This window comes from Poromitra crassiceps (genome assembly GCF_964638095.1).
Source record: "Poromitra crassiceps genome assembly, chromosome: 23".
NCBI lineage: Eukaryota > Metazoa > Chordata > Actinopteri > Beryciformes > Melamphaidae > Poromitra > Poromitra crassiceps.
In genome coordinates, this window is record NC_139639.1 from 6,279,084 (window position 1) to 6,298,066 (window position 18,983).

The following is an 18,983-nucleotide window of genomic DNA, read 5'->3' on the forward strand; positions in this document are numbered from 1 at the left end:
TTAAGTTTACTGGGAGCTACCACAGTGTGCAGCTGTTTTGTTTGTTTCTTCACGGCATTATGATAAAGTAGGGTTGTCCGGCGAAGATGCTTCGTTACATATTACTCATTGAACTGGGGTTGTATTCATAACCTTAACTTCTATTTCATAATATTAGGCTCAGCGTTTGGCCTGTGGGATATAGCAGCTCCTGTGATGCCAGACAAGCTTCTCGAATTTGAAAAATATTAAAAATATTCTTTTTTAGCAGCGCAGAGCTTTCCAACCCCACCGCCCAGGTTCACAAGAGCATTGTGACCTTTGCAATTTCTCTGCAACACTTGTGAAAGACAAGCATCGTTTTGCCAACCTTGAGACTTGTGAAAGGGGGCGGGGTTATGGTAACATGAGATATCATCTAATTAGACAAACGCTGAGCATCATATATGAAATAGAACTTTGTGCAGTGTTTACCCAGTAACAAAAGTCATGGTCGTGGGGTAGTTTGACCCTTAACCTTTCGTTAGAATCTAAGCGGGATTGGACGTCCGGGGGTAGTGCAGCAGTAGATTCACTGCCTATCATGAGGGTCGCAGGTTCGAGCCCCTGCGTTGCCTCTGGCCTGGCCGGGCGTCCATACAGACACAATTAGCCGTGTCTGAGGGTGGGAAGCTGGATTCGGGGGATGTGTCCTCATGGTCACTGCACTGGTCCCTTGGTGCTTCCTCTGGTCACTCGGGGCGCCTGTTCGGGGGGGGGGGGGGCAAACGTCCTGTCGGTGAAACTCCTCACAGAAGCGACTCGCGACGCCCACGTCGTTACCATAGCAACCCATGCAGATAGGCTGTTTAGGTCTGGCCACACAGATCCGGCTTGAGAATCAGATTTGTGGCAGTGCGGACACACTCCCAAATCAGATTTGGGAAACCAATCAAGATAATGATGATTAATGACTTTATCAGCAAATCGGATTTGCCTGTAATGTGAACATGGCCTAAGTGTCCAAATGTTCATGTCATTTAGGCCAATACTCCAATTCTGTTATAGCATTTCAGTCTGGAATATGGAATATCTTTCAATAATCTATGATTTAGCTGCTAAATTGTCAAATACCGCCGTCTGCTCGCTACTCAGGCACTTATGTATGTACTTAACCTAACTAACTATCCGGTGTGCACAACTTTGTCAGACTAAACTCCGGCTGACACCCCAAAAACCTACAATCCGCTACAGAAAAATGTATATTGTTTGTTTATTAACTGGCCCCTGGCCTTCTATCATTTCACAAAAGTGGCCCCCGGGCAAAGTAAGTTGAGTATCCCTGACTTAAAAACTCGTAACGGACAAGCCCGTCTTTTATTGTCACACGAACACCACAGTACATGCATGCGGCCACAACACACTCATGCTGACGGTGGCCAGTGAAAAGTGTCCTCTGCATTTAACCCATCCAGGCATGTCCTTTCCTCCGAGGGGCAGGCCAGGAGCAGTGGTCGCTTTCTCGTACAGCGCCCGGGGACCAACTTCGGATGTTGTCGTCACTGGTCGGATGACGATGACGATCTGATCTTCTGCATGTTTTTAGTGGGGGGGTTATATACGGAGGAACCCCCTGGGGGAGCACGGGGAGAACATGCAAACTCCACACAGAGAGAAAGGCCCTTACGACGAGATAACCCACCTGGGCAGTAGGCACTGAAGATATGGGGGGGAACACAACCACAGCGCTCACAGTGTCCCAGGCGAGAATCGAACTCAGGACCTTCTAACTGTGAGGCGACAGCGCTACCGACTGCGCCACCGTACACCGACTTAGACACTTAGTTGACGAAAACTTGACTAAATAAAATCAGGATGAGGTTGACTAAATATGATAAGAGCTTAAGAGAAAGTGGATTATAGCTCACTCAGATAAACATGTGAATGTTGTGTGATATGCAAAGGTTGTTGGTTCAATCCCAGCCTCAGGCAATTTCTTAAAAAGTACTCGCATTATAAGCTGCAGCAGTGATCCTTCTTTATCATCACCAGTAGTTTGAACACTGATAGAAATAAGCTGATGAAGGAGACTAGTCAGTCCCTGACTCTAGCTCAACTCACTGGTACAAATCTCACCTGTCTCACTCTTTATGCTCTGTGTTATTGTCATTGTATCCAGTGTGTCGAAATCAGAAGCTAAACTCCAAACAGCTCATAGCTCAGTCGGCTGAGCTGCTGTGTCACTGTCTCTGTCTGACAGGTAAACTGTTGGTTCGATTCCCAATGGAGGAGACATATTACAGCACTGCCCTGTCTTTAACATCACCAGCGTAGCGCCTCCTACAGGCAGATACACAGAGCGACACAGCGCCTCCTACAGATCCACAGAAATGGACACTGTGGACAGACTGCAAAGAGATCCAGACATGTCGTATACTGAGTCTAGAGCAGTTTTTCAAAAAGTTATTTTTAAGCCTAGCGGCAGCATACACCACACATAAAATGTACTTCCGATGTCAGTAAAATTTCAGCTCTCTGTGGTTTTCTGTCTCATAACCCTCAGCTCATGTCTCTGCAGAGGTCAGGGGGGGAGAACATCCCCCCCCTTGGATCCAGGCAGTGCCAGCTGAACGGGATTAGAACCCACAACCTCTGGCCCCGGTGTCTCTGTGTGTATTATTCCTTCACACCACCAGCTGCCCTTCACACTCACAGCTCTTCTCCGGGCGCTCTTGTCTCTTCCCCGGGCGCTCTTGTCTCTTCCCCTCTGCCTGTCACCATTCAAAACTGACTGAGGCTCGAACCCACGACCACAAAAGTGGCTGAGGCCTCAATATTGCCAGGCAGCAAGCCTACTCTCTGTGCCACCAAGTCAGACTGATTGAATGAGGTTTTCTCAGGGCTTTAAATGACTCTTTCCTCTGGCTGTCGACATTCAAAACTGACTGAGGATCGAACCCACAACCTCAAAAGTCACTGAGGCTCAAACCCACAAGCGCCAAAGTGCCAGACAGCAATCCAACTCTCTGAGCTAGTGGGTCATAGTGATTAAGACTAGAAGATTAAAGTATAGTCTTTATGCATCTTAAAATATGTTTTGAAGGGACCTTTTAAGTTGAATAGTATTTGAATTATATTAATGATGTGAGTTTCTATTCGCCTTGCACAGAAAACCTTTTACTTTTATACTTGAGTACATTTCAGAGCCTGTACTTTTTTCCTTTTACTTGAGTAATTAAGTTGAATCAGTACTTCTGCTTTACCAGTCTTTTGTTTACACAAATAACTGTACTTCTACTTAATCAGAGCAACAATGTGATTACATTTGGAATGACAAGAAAAAAGTACACGTCTGTGCAATAGGCTAACTAGGCCTAAATAACTCAGATATAGGGTCTGCAATTGTAACGTTCCATATAATGAAGTATCTCATGCTTGTTGATTGAATTATTGTCTGGAAAGAAGGTGGGAGCAGCCGAGTACAGTCAGCCAATCAGAGGCAGAGAGGGGCGGGTCATGCCTTCGCCTAGCCTTTGCCATCATGGGGAAAAAAAATATCGCTCCCCGGAACAGCAGAGGGGGTGGAGCAATGACTGGGACAGCAGGAAGACTTTGTCAAGTACAATAGACCCTTTTCACGGGGGCCATTTTGTGTCGAAAAGGCAGGGTAAACACAGATGCAAGCAATACACGAATGAGGGTTTCCAAATTCCAATCAAGGAAGTTGGAAACCCCCATTTGTGTTTTGCTTAAGTTACACCTGTGTTTACACTGCCTTTTTGACACAAAATGGCCCCGGTGAAAAGGGTCTTTTGGGGAGAAATATATAAGTGGGATTTATAATTATGCATTAAGACTGTTTTTTCTTTCCTCAGCAGCACCTATGCGTGTTTTATTCTTATATTTGTCTTGCCTTCTCTACTTGTCCTCATTATGAATACTAATAATACTAATACTGTATATCTGTACCCCTCAGATTGCTCCCAGTATAATGAGTGCCTGGCAGTATACGGTGTACAGTGGTGTGAAGGTGTAAGGGTCAGATGTGTTTCCATGTGTCTGGGAAACATTATGTATGTAACGCAGGTTCTTCTTGTTTTCAGGACTCTGCCGAGGTGGAAGATAACATGACCACAACAGAGGTGAGAGCTACAGTGAACAAATATAACAGATGGAGGCTTACAATCCAAAGGTTAGAGGCTTCAAAGTCTTGTCACCGTTGGCTGAGATGTCTGACAACCATTTTGTCCCAGATAGCAGAGTGGGAGGAGCAGCAGCTGGACGAGCCAGTGGACTTCAAGGACTGCAAGATTGACCCCGCCCCCTTCCAGCTGGTGGAGAGGACGTCCCTGCATAAGGTGTGTCATGGGGGGGTTATAACCCCAACCTACATGTCTGAGGTCCTGCACCTTCATGTGTAGAACGAGGCACTGACACTGCAGGGGTTGGGGGAGGTTGGGTGGTCGATGCACCCATGGTGAAGGTGGATCTGGCCTTCTGAGTCGGGGAAACTAAACCTTCTTGAATTGCATGGCACCTGTTTTTAAGGTCCTTCATGGCCTAGCACCTCCGCTCGTCCACTGAGGTCACTTATCTTCCAAGAATCAGAAATATCAGAGGAGGAGAAGCATTTTGAGTCAGTCAGCATTCTCACTGTTGGAATACACGTCCATTGGAGATACACAGTAGCAATAAATATCAAAATCTTTTCTAGCCAACTTGCCATGTTGTGACTGTGGTCTGGTTGCTAGTCAATGTGGCCTGGTTGGTAGTCAATGTGCTTGGCTGTCCAGTCTTTGTCTTTGTTTTGTATTGTATGTTGAGTTTTAGTCATGTTGCTAATATTGGATTGTACCTACAGTATAGTGTGTATATGTACTATTTATATGTTTTTTCATTACCAAAAATGTTGATGGATTTACACTGTCGCTGGCATATTTCTTAAGTGTATTTTTAGTGCACTAGCCCTAAACCTAGATGTAAAAAACGAACCCACTGATTCTGTCTCCATAGGACTCCATGTCTGTGTCCATGCAGTGAATATCTCTGGCTGTCTGACCTCTCTCTCTTCTCCTACAGACTCACACCATCTTCTCTCTCCTGGGTCTGGACCATGCCTATGTGACCAGCACTGGCTGCCTCGTAGGAGTGGTTTCTCTCAGAGAGGTGTGTATTTGTGTTTCATGTCTCTATGAACTTGAGAGGTCAGATGCATTACATCCAGTATGTGCCATCCCTGCCCCAAATATCATTATACTCACTCTCTCTTCTCATACACTTCATCTTCTTCTTCATGTCTTTCTCCCGGCTCCTGGCCTCTCTCTCCAGCTGCGTAAGGCCATAGAGGGCTCAGTGACAGTGACAGGGGTGAAAGTGCGCCCCCCGTTGGCCAGTTTCCGAGACAGTGGGAACAGCACAAGCGTGGCCGAGGTAACGGAACTCCATAAACTGTGGGTTCGCCACAGGGGGCTCTCGTTGCGACGGCAACCCACCCCTCCCCCCGACGTGGAGGACCAACCAGATCTCCCGTACGAAGAGATCCCGGTCGACTTCACGGACCAATCAAATTTGCAATTTGAAACCAGCCTGGGCGACGTCGCCAGTGAATCATTGGAGTTGCCGCTCCAGGAAAGCCCATCCTTCACGGAGGACCAGTCAGAGTTGACATTTGAATGCAGCCCCTCCCACACCGACGAAACAGAGCTGGCCTGTGACTATGACCCCTCCCACCAAACCCCTGAGCCGCCGGACCAATCGGAGATCCCGAAAGAACCGGGAAGTCCATCGCTGAACAAGGACCAATCAGAACTTGAGTGTGAGGGAAGCCCCGCCCACAATGAGGATAAATCAGAATGATCAGAGGGGTTTGACAGACAGTCAACTGTTCATTGCCTCATGATGACGTTTCTTACATTTGTAGAGGTCACTCTCTCCTCCAACTCCAGCCTAGATATCTGTGTGTAATATTTAGATTGATAGGTTTTCTTTTATATCAGACACAGGTTTGTATTCCTACCTGACATGTTTCGACGGTAATACTTCCGTCTTCTTCAGAGGTGTCACTAGATGGTGTGTGACGTGTCTTTAACAGCTGATGTTGTTTACAGAGGCGTGATCATCCTGTCAGATTTGACAGGACGACCACGCCCCTTGCGCCCCTGCTGCCAGCATTATAACGGAGGAAGAGGACAAAAAACAAGAGGAACAACACATCCACAACGCTCTCAAAACCTGCCACTACCCAAACTGGGCCATAGAAAAGGGAAAACAGCAAGTCAAACAAAGACAACAAACCCGTACAGGAAAAAAGAAACCGGACAATAAAACAGAAAACATAGGGGCGGTCACACTACCATACATCAGAGGCATCACTGAACGCATACAGAGAGCCATGAGTAAACGTCACATCAGCACACCAGTCAAACCACACATAAAACTCAGACAACTGCTAGTGCACCCAAAAGACAAAATCGACCCAAACAAAAAATGTAACGTCATCTATGAAATACCATGTCAATCATGCAATAAATCATACATAGGAGAAACAGGACGGTCATTCATCACCCGCAAAAAAGAGCACCAAAAGGAATGTGAGAAGGAGACAACAAAAAGGCAGACACGGGCTATAAAGGAACAGGCACTACAAGAAAATCTCAAATCAGCAATCACAGATCACTGCAAAAGGGAGAACCACATTATGGACTGGGATAAGGCCAAAGTCATCCGCACCCAGGACAACAAACACCAGCGCTGGATTATGGAGGCAGTGGAGATCAGGAAGCGGGCGCAAACGACGATGAACCGGGACGAGGGGGCTTATATGCTTTCCACCACCTGGAGCAGCGTTCTCAAACGGCGAGATGACAGCAAGGGGCGTGGTCGTCCTGTCAAATCTGACAGGATGATCACGCCTCTGTAAACAACATCAGCTGTTAAAGACACGTCACACACCATCTAGTGACACCTCTGAAGAAGACGGAAGTATTACCGTCGAAACATGTCAGGTAGGAATACAAACCTGTGTCTGATATAAAAGAAAACCTATCAATCTAAGTAAAGTATAGACACTATGAACCTTTTTGGATTATTGTGTGTAATATTGTTGCTGTTTATGGGACCGAGCTCGAGTGAGTGAGTAGATGTGACAAGTTGCTATTCTTTCAAACTGTTAAAATGCCTGTTTAAGTGTGTGTGTGTGTGTGTGTGTGTGTGTGTGTGTGCGCGTGTGTGCGCGTGTTGGTGAGATTTGTGGCACTTTGCCCATTGTGCACAAATCTGGTCCAGACTCTTAAGTGTCATTTGATTGTCCATGCCAAACTAATGTCCTGTAAACATGACTCTAAACAACACAGGGAGAGAAAGGAGACGCACGTTGAAGGCAAGAAAGAAATGACGGGGGGAGATAATAGAAGGAGAAAATAATAGAGACAACTGTGTAGCAGGATTGGGGTCGTTCATGAATTCATTGAATTGAGAATGCACGGTAGATTCCAATTCAACTGCTGGAGTTGGAATTGGAACGTCCGTCCCCCAGTTCTAAGTAAACAGAATTGGAAGGGCAGGAAACGGATTTGAATTCCATTCAATTGCATGACATTTCAGAGAGGCTGTTTTGACAGTTAAACAAGCAATTAATTAATTACATTCAGTCATAATGTGTATTACGATGACATGTTATCCATCAAATACCACCTGAGGGGTACCTTAACTTTTATGATATTCAGTATAATTGCTCATATATAACTACGTGTAATCTCAGGTACGTGGTGAGATTGAAAAACATAAAATTTCAACTTTTGAATTGTAATTCAATTCCTGTTTCCTATAGTTCCCCCCCCCCCCAATTCCAATTCCTCAGTTGAATTAGTATTGATGAGTTCATTCATGAATTGACCCCCAACTCTGCTGTGCAGAAGGAAGGAATGAAATGAAATGGAAAAATGTTCTGCTGAGCACATAAAGCTATCATAGAAACAACTACCTATCCACACCCAGGACCAAGGCAGCTTATAGAGGTGCGCCTGGTTGCCAAGCTTAGTGGTTACTTAGTGGTACTACAGGGCTCAGAATACTGACGAAGCACATTGTAATTACCATAGTATAACCTACTGCACATATAGCCTTGTTTGGCTTTATAGGGGCTGATTTGATAAGGGCAATGTAGGTTGTCAGTCTCTTTATATTTTATAATTCACACACCAACGGCATCATTCAAATGTATGAATTACCTCCCACATCTTCTGCTACGTGAATTTAGTGTGTTTGACTTATTTCTAGCATGATGAAGGAATAACAGTTGAGCTCAGAATGGAAGAAGATATATTACCAGGCTAGCATACAAAACACACACACACAGACACAGACACACACACACACACTCCTATGCACACACGTACGTGGCCTGTAGATATTTACACCATGGAAATCAATATTTTCATGTAATGTTACACATATCCTCCTATATATGACAAAGAGTACATTTAATCCAGCCTGGCCTCGAATGCAATGTTTAGAAATGAACTATGAAGCACAGTGATGATACCGACATGACAAAGCCCAAAAGCTGTTGTAGAGCAAAGTGTGTGCGAGCGCTTTGTTACAACCTCAAGATGACCCCAGAGTCACATTTAAAATGGATGTAACGTTTGTCGAAGCAAGTATTTTAGCTCCATTCCAACAATTTTGAGCCATATTGAAATTTTAGCCGACGTCACCAACACACATCGCCAACTTCGGCTCACTTTTTGTCTTTGTAAACATTTGTGCAATGATTGATTGCTGTCTTACTTTTGTATGCATATAGAATGTGAATTAGTGCTCGCCATAAGACAATGTACAAGGAGTTTAATGTAGAGAGTGTATAAGCTAACTCGCAGCACATCTAGTTAAGCAATAAGTCTGTAGTATCTCCCTTTATATGGCCCTGGCCTGTATATGCTTTGTACTGTACATATGGAAAGACATGGATGAAATCTACGTACATGCTATGTACATAGGAGAATTATGCATTTGAAATCAGCCATTGTTATTTTTCAGAGAACATGAAATTGTTTTTGTACATCAGTGAAGGATATAAAAAAAAAAACTTTGACACATAAGCTGGAAATTTGTTTTTCTTCAAGTCTGGCATGTGTATTTAGTGTTTGGATGCAGGAAAACACAAAGAATCTTATTTCAAATATTCATATATACAGTGTGTGTGTGTGTGTGTGTGTGTGTGTGTGTGTGTGTGTGTGTGTGGGTGTGTGTGTGTGTGTGTGTATATATATGTATTTATGTATATATATATATGTATATATATATATATACATACATACATACATACATACATAGGACATTCAGACATTCAAACATAGTCCACCCCACATAATACAGCATGACCCAGACAAACAACACTAAAAAATGTCCATAGAAAACCAATGCAATAGCAGCACACGACTCATCACAAAAATGTACAAAATGTACTTTGAACAACAGCTTTACATTCTGGTTCCACTCTCCAACATGATACTGTTCACAGCAGCAATACATGGCCGAGAGCGAGACGGGGGCGAGGACATCCCAGGCAGGAAAGCACAGAAGGTGGAACAGGTGACACGGAGAAGAGCTTCACAGACACCGACAGAGCGGGACAAGACATCACATCAAATGCTCTTTCTCTCCCTCCTTCCCCTCTACCTCTATCTCATCCCTCTCTTCTTCCTCCTTCCCCTCTACCTCTATCTCATCCCTCTCTTCTTCCTCCTTCCCCTCTACCTCTATCTCATCCCTCTCTTCCTCCTCCTTCCCCTCTACCTCTATCTCATCCCCCTCTTCTTCCTCGTCGAACGGTGACACGGAGAAGAGCTTCACAGACACCGACAGAGCGGGACAAGACATCACATCAAATGCTCTTTCTCTCCCTCCTTCCCCTCTACCTCTATCTCATCCCTCTCTTCTTCCTCCTTCCCCTCTACCTCTATCTCATCCCTCTCTTCTTCCTCCTTCCCCTCTACCTCTATCTCATCCCTCTCTTCCTCCTCCTTCCCCTCTACCTCTATCTCATCCCCCTCTTCTTCCTCGTCGAACGACGCCACTCCGGAGGAGGCGCGGTCAGAGAAGAAGCCTCTGCTGTGCCACGTCCGCTCCTCGTGGAACACGCAGTCTTCCTCGTCCTCCGCGTCGTCCTCCTCCTCTCCGGGAGACTCGGAGTGGGAGGTGGAGTAGCAGGAGTCGAAGCGGCTGCTCCTGGCCCGGGGTCTCCACTCTGGCTTGTGGTGAGTGCAGACTTCGCCGGCGTGCTCCTGCAGAGGAGCCGTCTGGGACGGACTCGTGCGCTCGCTGGGTAAAGTAGGTGAGACGGTCTGGGATGGATGTGGGTCATTGAGAGATGCAGACCTGCCACAGAACAGCCTGCTGCTGCTGCTGCTGCTGCTGGAGCCCACCAGACTCTCAGATGCCGGGGCCTCGCCGCCGTCAATATCGGCCTGGCACGGCACTTGGGAGGTGGGATCGGACGTAGCGGCGTCTGAGGGAGGAGCAAAGAGTCAGAACACCTGGAGATGGACGGGGTGGTTGGAGAGAGATGGGAGGGTGGGGAAGGGGGGGCAAGAGAGGGGGAGCGTTTATCAATGACGATGTAGAAATCAGGGTTCCCACACCTTAAATCAGGGTTCCCACACCTTAAATCAGGGTTCCCACGCCTTGTTAAACATCACATCCAAGAACTTTCGAGGCCGAATTCGCTCAGATTCAAGGACCCAAGATGGCCTAATGTTTTTATAATAATAATAATAATAATAATAATAATAATAATAATAATAATAATAATAATAATAATGGTAATAATAATAATAATAATATATATATATAATATATAATATAATATATATATATATATATATATATATATATATATATATTAACATTAGTAAATTGGTATATATATATATATATTTTTTCCTTTCTTGACAAAATATATCAATTCAAGCACTTTCAATGACCATGTCTATTTATGTCTATTTTCAAAAACTCTTTTTCTCAAATTCACAAACTTTGATGGATTTCAAGGGAACCCTGTAGAAATGACGATGATGAATGGAAGGAGATGAAAAGGAAGAAGTGTGTGGATACCTGAGTTCTGTGCCGTGGAGAATGTGGCAGTCTGTCCCGTGGAGTGGGAGTCCTCATCATTTGAGTCGTCCTCCTCTTCCTCTTCATCGTCATCGATAGACGCCCAGGCGCGCAACTTGGCCTCGGCAATGGCAAACTGCTCAGCTACTCCTAGCAGGGAACGCACAGACATGCACAAATTGAATGAATATTACACTCACCATACAGATGCCATCGCTGTGTGCATGTGAATGTGAATGGGTGAATGCAGACATTTGCTATAAAGTGCTTTGAGCGGTTGCCAGATCGAGGGGAAAAAAGCGCTATATAAATCCAGTCCATTTAGCATTTAACAAGAAAACTACAGGAGCGCTCGTACCATCAGTGGGCAATGAAGTGTTTCTACTAGGCCGCCATCTGCTGCTAAGACGCAGCGTCACCCAGGACACAGCAGGGTGGGCGGAGCTAACAGCTGATTTGTGACATACAGGGGTTAGCGATTAGATGCGTGTGACAGAAGGTGGGAGCCAGGAGAGGGGATGTTGTAGCTAAGCTAAGCTAAGCTAAGCTAAGCGCAAACAGGTGACAAACCACAGTAGGGCATTCACAGACTAGTCGACTAGTCGACTAGTAAAACCACTAGTCGACACTGTGCTTAGTAGTCGACTAGTAGTAATTTTAATTTTTTTAAAAAATCTTTAAGAAAGAACATGAGGTATTTACACGACATACATGGACTATCATATTCCATATCCCATATCCCCCACAAAGAACATCAAAACACAACAAAACAAAACAAGAAAACTGCATGAGATACACAATAATCCAAGAACAAACAAGACTATTGGACAAACAACCAAACAAAAACACTGCATTCAAAGTAAATGCATAGATCTTGGTGGAATGAACTCTCAAGCTACCATACGTTGGATAACATTTACTACAAGAGCAAAGGCAGATTCTTAGACATCCCCAAAATATGGCAACCACATACAGAGTTTGACTTTAAAGGAGGACTTACCCCCTAGATATGTATTAGAACAGTGATTTGAAAATACCTATGGAAAAAACCAAGAAATGACATAATACTCTTGTCTATACTAGACTCTTTGGCTGTGTTAAGTCAAGATTTTTTTTCGGAAATCGACGCCATTACAGTTTGCCTACTGCCTCAAAAATAATTTATTTGAGAGGGGCAATATCTTTATAAATATCAACAACTAGCCAACGCTGGTGGCTTGTATGGAAACAGAAAATCCTGAAATGGTTGATAGTTATATCAATTTGGCCATTCAGTGGCGAACTAGAAATTTAATTATTTTTGTCCCATTTTGTCCCATGTGTGTGTGCGTGGCTTGTCTAAACTTACGTTAAGAGCCTCGCTGCTCGCAGCACACAGCACACAGTGAGGACAAACCTCTCGCTCTGGGGTAACACAATGCGAGATTTCTCCATGTAATTCCCTCGTCTAACTAGAGATAAACCGCGCAATGAAATCCGTTTTTAATTTGCGTTTTGGGGCTTTTCGTGATTCTTGTTGAAAGTTACAACACCTCTGATTTTTCCTCTCAGGGCGCAGGAGGCAGCGCAGAGCTCTTCTCCTCCTCACACTGTTCCCATGCGAATCCCCCCGAGCAGCACACACACACAGACAGAGCCAGTCGCTCTGCTCTGCTGACTTGATTTCCAGAAAAGTTGGCGTTGCTTGTACACAGTGATGATATTATATTAGCCGATATGTTTAGAGAAGCTTTGTCACATTGTCACGTCGTAGTATAGCGTTATATTTTACATGTCCGCTAAACTGCGACGAGATTTGTTTGCTGAAATGTCAGACTGTTGAAAGCCCCCGCCTCTCACTGCTGCTGTGTGCTGCTGCCGCTCGCCCCCGCGGGTGCATGAGAGAGCAGACTGGCCGAGAGAAAGTGCTTCCAAGTCGGACTGATAGCCGCGGAAATGTCAGACTGTGCTCTCTGTGCTCTGAGAGCACAGAGCTGCTGCTGCTGCTGCTGCTGCGCGCGCGCCCGGAGCTTGGTGCTAGTGCATGAGGTTACAGTACGACTCTCTCCCGCCCACTCCCGCCTGGCTGGGCTGGAGACAGTGCTTCCAACTCGGACTGATAATATAAACATCATCATTCGAGCTTATCCAGGTAAGATATTAATAAAGTAATGACACATTCAGCGGGAAACTAACTATAATTAAGACATGTGCCAACTTTGACGACGTTTGGTTCAGTATTTTAAGAGCAAACTTCAATAGGAATAGACTTGGAGTTCTGAGGAGCCGAAAGGGTACAGGGGGGGTAGGGGAGTAATTATCTTGAAATCCCATAGTCTTTGGGAACACTGTGACGTCAGTGTGTTCCTAATATCCCATTCATTTGAGAAAAAAAAAAAACAGTGTTAGACCCTTAGAGGGCGCTTATGCCAGATATGCTGCTGAAAAATTATACAAATGGTCAAATGGCAACAGTTTGGTGTCAAATGTGGAAATTTTGACCAGAATTCTTCACACATCACCCCCAAAGTCATATATATTGGTTAAAAGCTGAAAAAAAGTGTTTTGGAGGTAAGTTCTCCTTTAAGAACTTTTTACCCCAGTGTCATTAGGCTTATCAGGATAGGAGCTGAATGCATTGTTTTTGTTTGGTTGTTTGTCCAATAGTTCTTGGATTATTGTGTATCTTATGCAGTTTTCTTGTTTTGTTTTGTTGTGTTTTGATGTTCTTTGTGGGGGATATGGGATATGATAGTCCATGTATGTCGTGTAAATACCTCATGTTCTTTCTTAAAGATTAAAAAAAAAAAAAAAAACGACTAGTCGACTACCTTTAGGGACGACTAGTCGACTAGTAAAATTCACTAGTCGTGAATGCCCTGAACCACAGTATATTCACCTGTAGCAGCTGCTGATGCTGTGACAGTGTAAACAGTGGCTGACATACAGTGGAGGTCACAGAGAGAAATACCTGCAGCAAAGCGCGCCTCCTTCTCGCCCTCAGTCAAGTGGCAGTAGGAGCTGAGGTGGGCGTGTGCGGCCGGAGGCGGGTCCGTGGGTTTGGGCCAACCCTTCCACTCTATGAGGTGGGCGACCCGCCCCTGAGCCAGGGAGGTGGGCTTTGTCACATGGTCCCTCACTGCCTGAGAGATACCTGGACATAAGACAAGATCAGATAAGATAAAATAAGATTAAGATAAAATAAGACTACGGAACTGAGAGAGAGAGAGAGTGAGAGAGTGTGTGTGTATGTGTGTGTGTGTGTGTGTGTGTGTGTGTGTGTGAGAGTGAGAGAGAATGTGTGTGTGTGTGTGTGTGTGTGTGTGTGTGTGTGTGTGTGTGTGTGTGAGAGTGTGTGTGTGTGCGTGCGTGTGTGTGTGTGTGTGTGTGTGTGTGTGTGTGTGTGAGTGAGAGAGTGTGTGTGTGTGTGTGTGTGTGTGTGTGTGTGTGTGTGCGTGCGTGCGTGTGTGTGCGTGTGTGTGTGTGTGTGTGTGTGTGTGTGAGAGAGTGAGTGAGAGAGAGTGTGTGTGTGTGTATGTATGTGTGTGTGTGTGTGTGTGTGTGTGTGTGTGAGTGAGTGAGAGAGAGAGAGAGAGAGAGAGAGACAGTGCACTGAAATTCCAGACATTTACTTTCCTCGTGGATATTGAAGGAAAAAGAGAGTGCGTTACCATTCAGGGAGGATCTGGCGAGCGCTGCAAACTCATGGATGCTGACGGCTTTCCTCGTTTCAGCCGGAGATTTCCCCGACTTTGGAATCATCTCGCTCTCCTCAAATTTCACCTGGAAGAAGGATTCAGCTCAATGAAATCACTCATCTCCACAGTGGCACACGAGGCAACAAAACAGCTCTGTTGATGCCCGTGGAGTCCGGCACTGCTCAGCTCTTTCAGTACTTGCGTATAAATATTGACTCTATTTACTTGCATCCAGTTTTCCTCAAAAACATTCTAATTGCATCCAAATTAAGGCACGAATTCAAATAAGGCTGCCTTGCCAACAGCAACACACACACAGACACACTGACATGCTGACACACAGACACGCTGACACACAGACACACTGACAGTGCTGTTTCCTGCCTGCCTGCGACAATCCAAACATAATGGCACTATACAGTATCCCAGTAGAGCTGCTGATTTTTTCTTTCTACAGGACTTTAACTTACCTCTTCTTCCTGAGGTCTCTCCCTTCTTTCCCTACTCCTCCTGGATGTCAGCCGCATCTTGGATGAGTGGAGAGGTGATATCAGTACGCAGGGGAAGCAACGCGACTACACGACTCACCTCGGGTTTACTGCTTTAAACCACCGGGCGGACATACAAGCAAACAGCTATGCCCTATATATATATTTACTGCACAGATGCTAAAGCCATAAGCCGGTGAAAGCAGTTTGAACGGTCCCGGGGTTGAGGGTGAGGGCACTGGTGATGACAGTCTCCATGTGAACAGGCAAACATATGGCGTTTTGAGCAGCGCTGGTAAGCAGCTCCCAGGCGTGTCCACCCCAGTGTTGCTGATCCTGATTACAAGTGATCGCACTGCCTAAATAACCCCATGTCCCCAAAACATCAAACATCATGTCCACACTGAATAGGTCTGGTGGGTCAGCTCAATCTGTGAATATCATATATTCAATATGGAGCAAAAGAGAGCTCTAGAATAACTCTGTTTTTTAGAAAGTGGTTCTCAATGTGGGGTCTGGGGACCAACAAATGTGGGGACCAACAAATGTGGGGTCTGGGGACCAACAATAATTTCACTTATAAGAAGTTAACACAATTAGACTATTTTTGTCAGAGAACACTGAAGCCACTGTTATCTTGCTGCTTACAATACAAATAGTCATGGACAAAAAAATCATATCAAACAGTAAAAAATATTCTCAGATTTGCATGCGAGAGAGACAAAATCTCAACAATGGGGGTCTGTACTAAATTTGGGGGTCCTTGAAAAGGGTTGAGAATAAATCCCTCTCAACAAGCATGACACCCTGCAGCCTGACCTCAGCAGCCTGACCTCAGCTCTGATGCACGTGCGGCGTGCAGCATGACTTGACATCACCTCGCTAATACCAGACATCCTTAAGCAGATTTTCTCCCAAAGCAGATAAGAAAGGGAGGGGTCTGATTGTGGATATAAGCCTGCGATAAAGTCAACCGTTATGTGTGTCAGTTAGACGAGTAGGAAGGGACTAGGGAGAAGGTGACACCCACACAGCCCACGTGACATGGCATCATCAACACCAGCCCAGCGCTACATCACCTACAAACACACCTAGCAGCACAGACTCCTCCTCATCCTGAACTTGATGGGATACAGTGAAACACACCTGATATTTTCATAGTTATTTATCATGAAAGCATTCTGGTTGCATAGTGTTGCCATGTGACAACAATTACTTTGTCTCAAGTTTACTAAAAGGCAGTCATATAAAATCCACGTTTTATACTGTTTAGTTGTGAAAGGGGGTCTTTGGACCAAACATGTATCATATTACATGACCAGGAAATTCTGTTTGCACTCCTTTTTCCATGGACTGTAAAAAAAGAAAAAGATGTGCTCCACGGCACATTATTTGTTGCAGCAAATCCCGAAACAGTCGTGCATTCTGGGTCAAAAAAGAAGTGATGGCAACACCATGCAATAGAGCCGCCGGTGCTCAACCCGAGGTGCGGGGACCACCAGGGCTCCTTGAGGGGGCTCCAGGGGGTCCCCACAGTAAACTGATGAATTGTTCAACTTCACAATTACCTCATTTAAAAGACAAACACAATTAGATAACGTAGAAGAATGACTGTTTTCATCATAGTTTCTCTGTTACCTCTCTACCTACAACACAGATATGGGTCTAGTGAGTCATGGGATGACAAAATCGTATCTATTAAAAGAAATATTCTCTGATTTGGGTGAAAGACTGAATCTCATCAAATGGGGCTCCGTGGCCCTAATGTGGACTAAATCGGGGTCGTTTATAGTCAATCACTGCAGCAGAGGGTTAACACACACACACACACACACACACAGACACCATAGCTCCTCCTGTCTGAGGCGCTCTCAGCTTTTCAGCACTGTGGACAGCTCCTCTGTAATAATCACGCAGTATGGCTGGTGGTGTTTAGACCAGACCAGACTGACGCACAGTGACGTGGTTTACGCGTGTCATTTTGACACAAACACGCTCATTAATAGTAACACAACAAACAGCATGAATAAAGCCGGGTTGAGTAGCCAGACCAGAGCCATGCAGGGATCTGACTTTATGACCAACAAGTGTGGGATGCAGACAGTGGCAGCACCGACGCACCGACGCAGGCTTTGAGCTAAAGCCTGTGGCATGAATGGAGGGAGCGGGTTCATTTTGGGGATGGTGTAGGCTATTTGTGTGTGAGGAGCGACACCGGGATAGACATCACCCCGCCATTGACGGAAGCAGCAGTGAAACGGATTAAGACTGAGGGCTGAGTCTAGTCAAAATAATAACACGGTCGTTGAAGTGCGTGCGTGTGAGGCGCGTATGCAGCAGAAACCTCAGTCAAGACCGCATCAGCATACCAATGGCACCGACCGATACCTGGCTGCATCGGAATCGGATACATCATGATTGACGCAAAGACTCGAGTCCCTGTCCTTTTGTGTGCACCTTTTTACAGCTCTAGCGAGGCAGCATCATGTGATGATGAAGTCATTCTTTTCTGTCTAGCGCCACTCGAGGCACCTACCTGTTAAAATGGGACCGCGGCGGCACTGGACGTGTCGCACATGATAATGCGCTTGTCTCCAATCCGATCAACAGATGATAACGCGGGTTTTGTCTTCTTGCTGTGAGCAGCTGTGTGCTAGGCTACTTACACTACACACACCCGGTCCCCCCACACGGTGCGTATTCCCAACTCCAGCATCATGAGGTGGCCGCTAAAAGACGCACCATTTGTTGCTGGTATATATGTGTTACACAGGCTGAGGCTGACCAAATGTTTCCTGTTGGTGGGCGCGTCATCAGCGTGAGGCGGTGTCACGTCCCATCTCCCCCTCCCCATATAGCTTATAATAAGATGCATTGAATTTGGATTTGCACAGGAATTGTATTCGTGTTCTAGTCCTAATACGTGCTGCAGCTGGTCATTTGCATGTCATCTGGATCTTTTCCCATTCATTCGCAGTCGTTTGCAGCACAGATTCACTGCAGATTTAGGGCCACTAAAGGTGAAAACCATTATGCAGTAGTCGATCACTTTCGATCAAGAATAGGCTACTAAGGAAATCTATTAGAAACATTTTTTTTCTCTTCAAATAGGCCACAAAATCCGAAAAAGTGTTGATGGAAAACATGATAGCCTACTTCAAATTCCTGCAAATCCCTACTTTCAAAATACATGAGTAAAAAGCACCTGCATGGGATGTGTTATTAAGCTTATCCAGTGGTTCTCATATAGTGGGGTCCGGGGACCCCCAGGCGTCCTTGAGAGGGAGTTCAAAGCAAAAAGGTAAATAATTTAGTGCAATAATTTATTTTCACTAGAATTCCAACCATATAAGCAGAGATGGGAAAAGTAATTGTGCAAAAAAAGACTGGTAAAAGTAGAAGTACTGATTCAACTTAATTACTCAAGTAAAAGTAAAAAGTACAGGCTCTGAAATCTGAAAGTATAAAAGTAAAACGTATTTTCTGTGCAAAGTGAATAGAAACTTATGTCATATTAATATAATTCAAACACTAGCCTATTCAATTTAATACATCCCTTCCAAATCTTTTAAGATGCATAAAGACTATACTTTGTTTTTCCACCACAAAAAAAGGTGCACAATCATGCGTTAAAGCAGAGTGCGTGAGACTCGAGAGAGGCAAACATAGGTTTCAAGCCTAAGTCAGTTTTGAATGGCAACAGCCAGAGGAAAGAGTGAAAAGCCCTGAGAAAACCGCTCTTAAAAAG

At 45.0% G+C, this 18,983-nt stretch overlaps 2 protein-coding genes across 2 annotated transcripts in view; one reads left to right on the forward strand and one right to left on the reverse strand.

Annotated features, from left to right (window-relative positions):
- Positions 1-5,814, forward strand: part of clcn2a (chloride channel, voltage-sensitive 2a) — a gene marked incomplete at both ends in the record, with an annotated part of 74,703 nt that extends 68,889 nt beyond the window's left edge. The window contains 4 exons of the mRNA XM_083659631.1: positions 4,062-4,100; positions 4,212-4,316; positions 5,038-5,124; positions 5,287-5,814. Of these exons, the coding sequence (XP_083515757.1) occupies positions 4,062-4,100; positions 4,212-4,316; positions 5,038-5,124; positions 5,287-5,814 (759 nt within the window). The remainder of the gene's footprint in view (positions 1-4,061; positions 4,101-4,211; positions 4,317-5,037; positions 5,125-5,286) is intronic.
- A 3,783-nt stretch (positions 5,815-9,597) lies between these two features.
- On the reverse strand, positions 9,598-15,274 carry LOC310797393 (uncharacterized protein; the record flags this gene model as incomplete). Its single annotated transcript, XM_083659762.1, has 6 exons — positions 9,598-9,804; positions 9,915-10,465; positions 11,071-11,220; positions 14,021-14,203; positions 14,721-14,832; positions 15,218-15,274. The coding sequence occupies 6 exons, from the start codon at positions 15,272-15,274 to the stop codon at positions 9,598-9,600; spliced, it is 1,260 nt and encodes a 419-aa protein (XP_083515888.1).
- Positions 15,275-18,983: the final 3,709 nt, after the last annotated feature.